General features: G+C 42.6%; 1 protein-coding gene across 14 annotated transcripts in view; it reads right to left on the reverse strand.

The window, feature by feature from the left end:
- LOC308583243 (dystonin-like) overlaps nt 1–13180 on the reverse strand; it is a 313796-nt gene that overhangs the window by 35051 nt on the left and 265565 nt on the right. For all 14 annotated transcript variants that reach the window (XM_081187021.1, XM_081187022.1, XM_081187032.1 and 11 more), the window contains 6 exons: nt 12635–12736; nt 8533–8706; nt 6635–6790; nt 4273–4470; nt 3418–3546; nt 1587–1757 (listed from right to left, as the gene is read on the reverse strand). In XM_081187021.1, coding sequence (XP_081043147.1) covers nt 1587–1757; nt 3418–3546; nt 4273–4470; nt 6635–6790; nt 8533–8706; nt 12635–12736 — 930 coding nt within the window. The remainder of the gene's footprint in view (nt 1–1586; nt 1758–3417; nt 3547–4272; nt 4471–6634; nt 6791–8532; nt 8707–12634; nt 12737–13180) is intronic.

Consider the following 13180-nt stretch of genomic DNA (forward strand, 5'->3'; position numbering starts at 1 on the left):
GCATCCAATGCCACATACAGATTCCTGCCATTCAGTGCTAAATGATGAGCCTTACAAATATTCAGACAGTAATCCAGGAACATCATTTCAGCTTTGATTCTGCTTGCATGAAAAGGGGATGATATGCGGTTGCATTGCATGAAGGATTAGGAAGATAAAGTTGGGAATTTGCACTATGGTGAATATCCTTTTTTGCACAACGCAGGTCTAGTTCAGACAACTTTGGGGCTGGTAAGTCTTTGTGCAGAACGGAAGCTACCCCCCCTCTCTTCCACCGTACAGGTTATTGCTGTTTCAGATGTTATGAGAGTGAGTGTTAAGCTCCTGTCCTCCCCACTATGGCACAGTCAGAAGGAGAAATTCAGGAGGTTTCATTTTTATTTATTTATTAACTAGAGCCTTTCATAGCAGCCAAACTCATGTGTTTAATCTTAACTATGGCTTGCTGAAATGAAAAAAATAATTAAGCCATAGTTTAAGAAGCTGTCTTGTTTATGCAGTTTATGGTTCAGATGCAGTGCTAAACAGTGGTTTATCCAAAATGGAAGTGGAAGTTTTCGATCTTCCCCTCGGGGCGGGGAGGAGAGGGGAGTGAACAAGGACTCAGCTAGATTGTATATGCGATATAACAGTGTCCTACCAGATGGCGCTGTGGAGTCCCGTTTTTCTCTACCTGTTTCCCCTGTTTAAATTTACAACGCATTTAACTGAAACACTTCTTTAATGTGTCTAGAGGCTAGTCTAGCTGCAACTTAAGTTTTGAGGCTAGCTGCGACTTATTCCCCAATGCTAAATAATGGTTTAGTGATACAATGTGAACTGGGCCCCTTTCTCATACAGGTGAAGAATATAATGTGTTGGGTGTCAACATGGTTTGTCTACAATATCATACATAACCGTACTGACTACCCAAGGTTTTGCTGGCCCAGGCCATCTAATACAATTGAAACAATCCTTTAAATTTACATTATATGAGAATGCAAATACTCCTTTTTCCAAGAATGGCTTCATTTGTTTGTTTAATCATTTCTGTTTCTTATGAACACATTTGTATTTCAGCTGTTTCAAGATGTAATTTATAGTCTGGCTCAGAGTAAACTGTTTATCTATGTTTGGAGTATTTTTTATTTTATTTTTTTTTTACAAAAGAATGTCCCACCCCCATGGAAACCCATAGCTATGAGTAAGATGCTTATTCAGGAATATGAGGTCGCCTCCCAGAAGGCACGAGAGAGGCCTCATCACTTAAAACTTTTAAGAACTGCTATGTTCAAATGCCAGCAATAAAATTAAAGCATCAGTTCCAAGCTGACAGGATGATGGACTGGGTGGCTAGAAAGGATTTATTCATTCCTTAGGTCTGCGACCTATAGACTACAATAGGAGGTGTTTTCATTTACAAACATTGGTCTGCTGCCATGTAATTTATTGATCAGCTTTTCCAGATGAATCATGGTGTGTGACATCATTTACAGGTTTAATTGCATGGATCCCTAGCGCCTACTAAAAGGAAAATTCTGTATTTGCAAAATTCTAATATTAAGACACATTTCAGAAAATTTCCCCATGTTCAATATGCAACATACTTTTCTTTCACTCAGCTTTGTTTCCACCGATTCCCATTTCTCTTTAAGATTATTTATGTCCTGCTCAACATTTGTTTCAATAGTCTCTAGGCATCTTGCAAGCATCTGTAGGCCCTTTTGCATCAGACACTTGTATGTTTCTTCTTTAGCTTCAAAGGCAGCACAGAGTTCCTAAACAAAGAGGAAAAGTATTGCAAATCGTTAATGCATAAACATTTATTCGAAAATGTTACCCCCTTAAAAGTTTCACATATTACTTTAAACATGCTAGCTATATTTTGGGGATTTAATGTGAGTTGAACAAAGGAGGTGCCACTGTGCATTTCCAGACCTGGGCAGTCTGCAGCCCACAACTAATTTCCAGGGGCATGGATATGCCACTTCTCCTTTCCCTCTCCAGGTTCAAAAGAGAGGCTAAAACAAGGGCTGTTCAGAACACAAGAAACAGCCCAGTAAAATCTGATTTATTACTTGTGTGTGTGACAGTCATAAGCTTTGGCCTGTGCCCTTAAATTTCTGCGTGAAATGAACCATCTTACCAGGCCATGGTGATCAAAGCTGATCGAAAACAAAGGCATAACCACAAAAGATTGTGAAGCTGCATACAGAAAAACCCACCAGCTATACTTTGCATCTCCGCCAAATATGTACTTATCGTCTAAGTTAGCTTTTCTAAGAAATATACACCAAGGCTCGGGTGCAAAGAAAGGCAGTTTGTGTGCCTTGTTTGCCTGGGGCTGGCTGTTCTATTTAAAAGCTGTTTCATTTAAAAAGGAAGTAGAAAAGCTCTCTCCCACACGTGAGTGCCATTTCTTTACAGTCCAGATCTTGGTTGCAATGCTGCACATGCTTGCAGCACCTAAATCTGAACCTAGTTGCAATTAAAAACTTACCGTATTTTTCGCCCTATGGAACACACTTTTCCCCCTCCAAAAATGAAGGGGAAATGTGTGTGCGTCCTATGGGGCGAATGCAGGCTTTCGCTGAAGCCTGGAGAGCGAGAGGGGTCGGTGCGCACCAACCCCTCTCGCTCTCCAGGCTTCAGGAGAGCCCCACCGCCAGCCCCACAAGCTCGGGGGATTTTTTCCCCTTTGTCCCCCCCCCCCCAAAAAAATCTAGGTGCGTCCTATGGGCCGGTGCGTCCTATAGGGCGAAAAATACGGTAATCTTATATTCTAAGTACAAGAGGGCAGGGAACTGTTAATGAGGTTTTGGCTTTGAACTACTTCATTCAGACACTGAAAAGAAGAATACCATTGTGCTGTCTGGTAACTTATCAGTCTTTGCCTCTGTGTACTGGTAACATGAGTTGTATTGATGAGGCAGGAAATAATAAATGGAGAATGTTCTGCAATCATTGGCTAGCTTTTAAAAAAATGTCCTAACAAAAGCTAAGGAACAATAGAATAAGCTCTCAAATTTGAGACTGCAAGTAAATTAAAAAACAATCTGGTTTAAAGATGAGGATATACAGAAAAGGAAAAAAGAAAAAACTCAACTGTCTGAGCAGTTCTCAGCATTATTTTACAGGGAAGAGAAAGACTTTAAGGGTATTCTTGATGACTCTAGTACTCAGATAAACTTTATAGCTGAGTAACAGAGTCATCAACAATACCCTTAAAATCTTTTTCTTCCCCATAAAATAATACTGAGAACTATTCAGACATACACATGTACTGCTCAATCAGTTTTGCTAATTGGTAAATTACCAAAAAAATAAGAGTGTTCTCATTAAACCTTACAGGCATTTCACTTTGCAAATGTTTCACTACAAACGGCCACAAAAGTTTAACTTCCAAATTGGGACCATCTGCAATATTGAGATCCTTACCATATGGATATTAAGCTGTTCTCTTGCAGTCTCTGGTAAACCACCAACTGGTTTTGATGCCAAAAGCTGACGCTCTGTTTCTGTCAGCCATTGTTGCAGATCTTCAACTTCACCATGGAAACCTTGGGCCTAAGTGATACATCACCACAACATTTCAGAACATATTTCAATAACCTAACATGCTACATCAGCTAAGGGGTTGTAAATGTTGAGCCTATGAAATCAGACTTAAGGGGGGGGGGGACTCTAAAAAGAAATGCTACTAAACCAGAGATATCCTCTGGAGTAAAAACTGCAAATTGTTGTCCGTATAATGAAACAAGGTAAAATGTGGGGGAAAAAAGAAGGAAGGAAGGAAGGAAGGGAGGAAAGAAAGAAAGAAAGAAAGACCCACAAACATTTCATCACTTGTATGAAACATTTAATGGAGATATATAGATGTGGGTGTTTGCTAATTATATTTTATATTTCAAATAATTCCAATTGGAAATGCATTTTCTAAAATCATCCATACAGTAAATACGACTGCAAATATTAATTACAGTACAGTTAGGCACAGAGAAAAACTGCTGTTCAAATGGGTACTTAAGCACGCAAACTCACGCTCAGTGATAGTTATGATCTATAGCTTGATACTTCAAATTATTGCTAGTTCTCCAAGGGCACAATCCAGCCAAAGTTATCCATTTCTGAGTCCTACAATTTCAATAACAGAAAGCTAACTAACTGGGTTCCCAATTCTCCTGTGGAAATCAGTAGGAGGACTGTAAAAGAACCTAACACTGGCTGAAATGTGCTCAAATATATTAATTCAATGCAAGTTTATTTCCCTTTTGTTCAGTTTCTCATACACACCTGGATCAAAGCACTGTCCAGCTGCAGCTTCCTCTTTTCTGTTTTTTCCAAGACATTTTGCCACCGCTGATTCAGAAGTTCCAGCTTGCTTTGCAGATTGCTTGCTTCTTCAACAGCACTTGACTGAATAAGGTCATTTCCTGCTTTCTTAACTGTTTCCACAGTGGACTGGTGAGCCAAGACATCATTTTGCAGCACCTGCAGTTACAAACATGTCATGCCTCGCTGTATTTTAAAAACGCTAATTTCACTCAGTTGCACTAAAGTAGCAACATAATAATTTCAGTAAAAAAACTTTGCGGGCAGTATTTAAGAATACAGTGGTACCTCGCAAGACGAAAAACGCGCAAGACGAAAGAGTTTTCCGTTTTTTGAGTCGTTCCGCAAGACGAATTTCCCTATGGGCATGCTTCGCAAGACGAAACGTCTTGCGAGTTCTTGCGAGTTTGTTTCCTTTTTCTTAAAGCTGCTAAGCCGTTAATAGCCGCTAAGCCGTTAATAGCCGCTAAGCCGCTAATAGCCGTGCTTCGCAAGACGAAAAAACCGCAAGACGAAGAGACTCGCGGAACGGATTAATTTCGTCTTGCGAGGCACCACTGTAGAACATACAGGATTTAGAGTCTGCCTAAGGGAATGGGACTATCATTAATAGTTTACAATTATCCCTGACCTAACAACATTATCTTTACTACCAAAAATCATTACATATTTTAGTGTGCTCTATTTGTAAAAGCAGCTATGACTAAATTTAACCTTTTTTCTTTACTTTCATAACTGTTTATACTCTCCTAATAGGAAAGTATTTCTTACAACATTACTGTAATGGTTGATACAAAGGGAATCCAGACATGATAGCATCCCATTAACTTAACTAGGAGGCATGGGCATTCACAAGAATTATTTGAGGGAGGGGGGGGGACCTGCTACACCATGCCAATGGCCCGTCTAGTCCGGCATCCTGTTCTCACAGTGGCCAATCAATTGCTTCTGGGAAATGCACAAGCAGGACCTGAGCACCAGAACACTCCCAATCTCCTGTGCTTTCCAGCAACTGGTATTCAGAAGCACTGATGAGTCCAACTGTGCAGGCATATTGTTCATGGTTAGTAGCAATCGACAGCTCTCTTCTCCATGCATTTTTTCTAATCCTATTTTAAAGCCATCTTGGTTGGCAGCCAACAATGAAGGTGGGGGAGCAGCCTAATTTCTCCCCATGTAGTAGAATACTGTCTGCATATTTCATCTCCTATTGTGCTCCTCCTATTATCCTATTCATTATAGAAACCTGCTATTTAAAAAAATGAAAGCTTTGAGTTTGAGGATTATGGTTCAGTCAAGAGAGAGGTGCAACTGCCTGTCCCCATGGATATCTCCTCCTATTTAGGACCTCTAAGGATGGCTAAGTGGCCAAAGCATGGGGAGTGCATCAAGGCTCAAAGTATATGGGTTCAGGGGTGTTATGTAACATTCTGCTAATTTCTTCATGAAGTTATGCCAAGCTATCCAAATCTTCCTATATGCTGAACCCTGTGAGAATGGACATTACATCTCAGGGATGGCTGCCAAATCAATTTTTTAGGGAGTTTGAAGAAAATGGCATTTAAGCCAATGGACGAATAAAGAGAATTTGCCATATGAAAATAGCGGAAATGGATGTTTGTTGCAGGAATCATTAAGTGGATGTGTAACATTCAGATTTGGGGTAAGAGAAAAGAAATTATATCACCATAATGGTCTTCATAGTGCAGGAAAGGGAAACTTACTGTGTATGATGTGATTTAGTGAAGTGAGAACTATGTTTGAATATACTCTCACTTCTGTGTTACAATTCAAACATGGAAAAAGATTTATTATTCATTGTTTTAAATAAATGTCCATCAATTCGAAAAAGTCAAACTTTTATTACAGAAACAGGTGCCACTTTTTCTCCCCTCTACTCTTTTAGGACAATGGCAACTGCTTGCCAAGTTCCTGAATTTTTTGATGATCAAAGAGGAAGTGCTCTCTAGCATGGAAGACTTAAATGAGCAGGAAGTACCTAAGAGTGAGTGTTTGCTGAACCCTTTCTGTACCTGCAATTCATTTATTAAGCCACGACAGGTATGTGATGCTTTGCCAAGAATACGTGTTTTTTTAACCAATGAGATGTTCTGAACCATCCATGACTGGGAAACGCAAAGAAGGGAGGAAACAGCAATATCTATACGTTAGCAATTATGTTTTGTAATACAAATTTATCTTTGGGCTTGCATCCTTTGAAATCATGATTTGGTGATGTACGAAAATGCTCTTTGCAAATGTTGCCATAAAAAGGATCTAGATATATCTAAAGCAGTGAATCTCAGAATTATCAGTTACGTACATGATGTTTGGCCAGCTCAATTTCAATAGCCTTGGGGTCACCACCCACAGGTTTCTGTTCATTCAGCAAGTCCTCTGTATGGGTGAGCCATGCGAGCAACTCATCCAGGGCATGTTGGAACTGCCCCAAAGCCAACAAAGCGCCTTCCAGCTTATGCTGTAAAAAAAAGGGGGGGGAATGGATGGAATTATTACTTTATGTTAAGGCCACAAGTGATTTAAAATGTCCTAAGTTGCATCAAGCCTCAAATGAATGATTGCAATAAGGCAAGAGTGGTCAGCAAGGAGGTGCGTCACTATACACCTGGCCTCCTGGCAGTGGAGCTGCTTCCAACTATTGAGAGGTGAGGCAGCCAGCAGCTGCACAACACTGTGCAGGTTGAACAGCAGAGCCTATCTAGCACTCCCACCAACATGTCCACCCAACACTCAACCTCCCCACCACCTTCTCCTGCACCCTCCTGGTGAGCAGCAGCAAATCCACTGCCAGGATGCCAGAGGCAAAGCGCCGCCCCCGCCCCCTTGTCACCAACTGCTCCTGGAGTAAGAGATGCCATCCCAATTTTATGTAATGTGCTTGAATGCAGCAACATTATCTGAAAACAATTGTAGACAGGGGACACAAAGTTAAAAGTTCTTTTGCAATTATTTATTTTTAGAAATCCATCCCAGGGTGAGCTGTAATATAAAAGGCATCATTTTATCATCCAAGGAACTTGGATAGTTAGTCAAAGAGACAGAGTTGCTCAACACCAACCAGTGAGCTTCGTGTTTGGGTCAGAATTTGAAAATGGAGCTCCACCACCAGTCTCTCCCCATGTACCTCATATGTCTGATTTAATATTGTGGTGCAGCAACTTACAATAAACCACTGACCCTAAACACACTGGAATATGTCCTCCTGCCATCTGCTTGGGGCAGGACTAGAATATTTTTTGCTAATGCACTTTGGTGAACCCATAGAAATAAATAAAAATAACTACAGTGTACAGCTTCTAGCTTCATAGCTACAACAACAACAGCCAGATTTGCAGGAAACATCTGTTGCCCGGAAGCTTATTGGAAACTGCTCCATGTGGCAGCTGTCTCCTTGGGTCAAATTGCTCTTCTGTAGTGGCTCAATTTGTGGATCGGAAGATTTTGACCATGCTACCCTAAAATATAGCCCAATTTAAAGTTTGCATTGCATTTCCATACCAGTGCAGAAAATCCCCTAAGCTCAGGGTTTCCAAACCCCTTTCCCTCCCATGACCACTAAAAAATGTTGATGGCCTTGTTGGGCCATTCCATGATTTTTCTGTCTGTTATAGCAACTGTAATGTAACGTGCTAGATGCTGTATGATTTTAAGTGATATTTTTATTGCTTTGTATTTCATAGAACTGTAGAGGTGGAAGGGACCCTGAGGGTCATCTAGTCCAACCTCCTGCAAATCAGGAATCTCAGCTAAAGCATCCATGACAGAGGGCCATCCAACCTACTTAAAAACCTCCAAGGAAGGAGAGTCCACCACCTTCTGAGGGAGTCCGTTTCACTGTCGAACAGCTCTTACTGTCAGAAAGTTATTTCCAATGTATTGTATTTTGCTGTATTACAATTTGCATTCCAATCAATTCAAATTGTACTACACTAAAAATACAATGCAATATGTTAACTGAAAATAATAAATAAAAAACTGTTAAAAAGTAATATGAGTATTTGATGCCGACCTGCTATGGACTACCTGAATGAAAGGCCACAGTTTTGAGAACTTCTTCCCTAGCTCATGCAATAAACTTTGACACACAAGCGAGTTTCCACGTAGAAACTGTTGCTATTGAAATTTCAGAGCACGAGTGCCAGAGAACATGCATTTCATGGCAACATAAGGCAGAATATTACCCTTTCAGTTTCCATTTACCTGGCGGCTAACAATTTTATCCTCCAGACTTTCCCACAACAGCTTAAGTTCAGACAAAGGGTCTTGTACGGTATGCTTATCACTCTCCTCTGTCACCTTCTTCAACAACAGCTCTGCTTGGTGGTTCAGCCGTTCCATTTCAATCTGCTGCTGATAGGCTTCTTTCTTAAATTGCTGTGGAAACCAAGGAAGACAATAGTCAACAATGAATATCACCCAGAGAAGAGTGCTTAGTAGGATGCTCTGTCCTTACTTCAAAATTGCCAAATAGGTCACACTGGATATATCTGCCCCTGGATTTCCAACAACTAAGGCATGTGTTTCCTCCAAATGAGCACAGAAGGCACACTTCACTCTTGCACCGGAAAATAAAATGCATCCAGCATGCAAAAGCAGGAACTTTTAAAACAAATTTAAAAATCAGTTTGTGTGTGCGCGCACGTGCATGCAGTAGCAGCTGTTGCACCTGAGTGTGTGTTTCCTGTCTTCCCAATGCCATCCATTGCTGCTGCTTATCAAGCGGGACAGTAGCAGAGCCAAGGCAACAGGTGTGGGTACAGCAGTGGGAGCATGAGACTGGGTCCACCACTGCTCCTGCGCCATGTCGAGCTCTTGTTGCATTCACCCTACCCCTCTTGGTAAGCAGCATGGCATTGGAAAGAGAGGTGAGAAACATAGCTTGTTGGCTGCGACAATGCACACGCACAGAGAGATATTAATGTCTGCATTCATTGAGGGTTAGAATATAGCTTTACCTGTACAATGATATTTTGTGGCTCTCTCTTGTCCGTTGTTATATTTACCTGACTGTTGACCCAGTCTGCTCTGACATTAGTGTTGTTTTCTACAATTTTTGGTGGTGTTATTTCATGTTTTATTGGATTTATACTTTAAATTCTTTTAATTGTTTGACACTCCTGTGGTTATGGAGTAACTAATCAATGTAATAAATAAATTAGCTGAATCCAGAAGAGTCTACCCCTTGTATTTTTACATGAGTCACAGTTCTGGGCATGCATTTTCTTAATATCATTACATCTCTGAATTAGATGTAATTATAAATAAATGCAGAGATGTGGAAGACACTTCAGCAACCAATCACCAATGTGAGAATGTGCTCGAGGCTTTAGTGACATTAGTTTCCCCACCAACTGCATGACTTATGGGATACACAGAATTTCTGTTGCTAGAGGAATGTTGCTAGCCTTAGAGCACGGGTGTCAAACACAAGGCCCGTGGGCCGAATCCGGCCCGCCAGACCTCGTCATGTGGCCCGTGTACATTTGAATATCTACTTATATTCTAGTTCCGGGCAAGCGGCTTCTCTGAAAGACAGGAACCAGCCGCAGCCCCGGGTTCTTATTCCCCTCCCTTCCTTTTGCTGCAGAGAGGAAGCGAGAACTGCAACGAGCCCTGGAGCTGGGAAGAGGGCGCGTGGGTGGCTGAGTTGGAGGGTGAAGATTTGGGTTGGGCAAGAAGGATCAAGGGTCGGGAGCGAAAGCGCAAGTCAGGGCTCCCTCGCCACCCCCCACCCCCCTCTTAGGACATCCGAGCAGACCCCGCAGCGCAGGCAGCCGTGAATGGGGTGGGGGAAGGAAGGTGAGAGAGACCACCAATCCGGGCCAGCTGTGCCCAAAGAGGGTCGACGATCCAGCTGCGCCGCAGCCCGCCCGCCCCCCCCCAACGCAAAGATCAGCCACACAAGCTCGCCAGCCGAGCTCCAGGACGCGGGCCTGACCGAGTCCCCGGCGCAGCCACCGAAGCTAGCAAATGCACGGGAGCAGCAGGGTGAGAAGAAGCCAGGCTCTGGTTAGGCTTCGCCAAAAATGCTGTAGGTGTGAGGCTGCGCGGCACGCTTTTTATACAGCGCACTGTATCCCTCCGCCAGAGCAGCGCCTTCTTTTCCCCTCTCCCTCCTGGGACTGGGGCATGTGGCAGCAGAGTGACTGCAGCAGGCAGTCTTGCCCCCTCCCCTCCCCTCCCCACACCCGGCCCGGCCCCTCCCCCGCTCCCTCCCAGGCGGCGAGGAGGAGGAGGAGAGGGGTCGCTGGGTGCGCGCTCCATCTCCCTCCAAGGAAACGGCGGGCAGCAGCAGCCAGCGCATTGGCTTCGGAGCGCCTGCCAGGGGTTGCAGTAGATGCTGCTCGCGGCTTAGGCAGCTTCTGTGTTCCTGCTTTGGTCCGAGAGGCCGAGCTGTTCCGCAGCAGGCAGGGAGAAGGGCAGGCTGTGTGTCTGCTGCTTCCCTCGGAAGCCCCGAGGTGCAGAAGCCTGGCAATAAAAACAAGAGCGAAAAGGGGCCTGGCGAGGATGCGTTTGGGGCCGAACCTACTGTTAGGCAGAGTGAGGAGGAGAGATCTTGGGGCGACTGGTTTGGGTGTGGGGGGAGAGCAAGAAGAGGAAGCAAATTCTTGCCTAGTTCACTTATTGTTTCTGGAGTTTTGCTCCCAGGAAGAAGGAGAGGAACCTGTGGGAATTCGCAATATCCGCAATAGCCAGCCGTGTACATTTGAATATCTACTTGCCATTATTCTGACTATGTTTCTGCTTTCAGAGCTAGTTATTACTTAGATTATTACAAAAAACAGTAATAATTGAATGCAGTGACAATAATTTATGATAATAAAGAGTGGACACATAGTCCTACAGATACAACCGGCCCTTTGAGGGTGACCAAACTGCTGATGCGGCCCCCGATGAATTTGAGTTTGACACCCCTGCCTTAGAGGAAATGGCAACAGCCGTTCCAGGGGTCATATCCCGGTTTCCAAATGCACACAGCAGCATGGAGCTCAAGGCAGATAGCCATGTGGACATGTCCATAATACATCCTTATTCAAAATATCCCTACAGTGTTTGCAAAAAGCATGGAGGAAGAAAAACCACCCAACGGAGAATTTTTTTCATCTGATATTAATTTTGGTTGTGAAAAAGACAAACTCTATATCATGAGTTTTGAATGTCAGTGGTTGATGTTAACAAATGCTTTCTCTTTTGTCAAAAGGCATTTCTTCAAAGCTTTAAAAACATGCTCATTGAGAAGGTTGTTAAACCTGTTAAGTATAGGGACCCACAGACCAAGAACAGCTATGCAAATCTAGATGAGCCAGACAGAGAAGAGGAAGGGAATCCTTTGCACACCCAAAGCTTGTTGAAGATCCAAGGCAGAAGGATTCATCAATAACTTCTTTCTGCCCTCAGCACACTCTGCAAGTCATTGGGCGGCCAGCCAACACTCTCTGAAGCCTCCCTGCTGTGACCCATTCACAAAATCCTATTCCCTATCCAGACTAACATCCTTTACCAAAGATACACACTGATTCAATAAGAGAGAAGTGAGAAATGTAGAAGGGCTTCCCCCTCACCCCTGTTACTGTATACCCATGGGTCAAGGTGATGCATCACTATCAGCACTCTGCTCTGTTTTGATGATCTCTTAATCCCCGCTTTCATTTTTAGAAGTAATTTCTTAACCCTAATTTTCAATCTCCAACCCCTGCTGAGAGACAGGGCTTAAATATTGGCTGTTAAATTTCCTGTTTAATTTCCCAACATATTGAAGCCCTGCTTTGCACATACAATAACAGGGCTGGAGTGGATTCATCCAGTCTAATCCTGTGCCCTAAAACAGGATATCCTATACCATCTCTGCTTCCTGTGCAAAGCACACAGCAGCATCCAGGTATTATGAAAAGAATGAGTCATATTTCCATTCCAAATATTGCTTTTAGAGTTGGCTGGGGATTTTGCTTTATAGTCCAGTGGGCTGCGGTGGAAATGAAGAGATCTATGATGTTTAGGACTAATCCATGGTATGAAGAATGACAGGCTTTGCAGGAACTTGTGCACATTCTAAAAGGGAAGCTGGGTGTCATAAAAGTAATTGATGCAGTGATGAAAAAATAACCGCTCTTGAAAAAAATCCACAATTAACTCGGAGAGGAAACTGATGTCATATTACTTTCAGACTCAGAAAGGCTGTAGATTTTTAAACAACATGCCCATACGAAAATAATTTACTTTTTGTTACAGACTGAATGCAAAGTGATTTGGAAACTAACACTAACAGAAAGTTGTACATCCATAAGAAGCTACTGTTTCATACCTTCATTTCTTCTGTCTGTTGTTTTACTGTTTCTAGGTCTGTTCCAACTGGTGACATTGCAGCTAATTTACTGCCAGCGATATCCACCCAGTCAAATATGGCCTGTAAACATATTGAATAAGAGTAAGAACATCAGATGAAATAGTAGTCCAAGTAATGCTATAGCATAGCATGGCCTCATAGTAGGTGCAACATAATAATAATTGATCTGTGAATGCCACTAAGTACTGTATATTTGCTACTGAATAAAATTGTAAGTATTACAGGCAACAACTGTTTCATGCTTGTCCAATATGTGCATAACTGTGAACATGTGCATCACCACAACCTGGAAATGGTCTGAGGGGGGGGGGCAGAGGCATAATGGGGCAGAGTGGGCTTATGCACACCCCACTGATGTGCACGGGGGTCAGGAACATAACCCTCACACAACACAGTTGTTGCCTGTTCAAATAATTTAGAATTTTCTGCTGGGTTTTTCCACTGTGACAACTTTTTGTGCACTTCTCCATTTTTGAATATAAGAGTTGTCAAATATTTTTATCC

Source organism: Podarcis bocagei (genome assembly GCF_964188305.1).
Source record: "Podarcis bocagei genome assembly, chromosome: 3".
NCBI classification, from domain to species: Eukaryota; Metazoa; Chordata; class Lepidosauria; order Squamata; family Lacertidae; genus Podarcis; species Podarcis bocagei.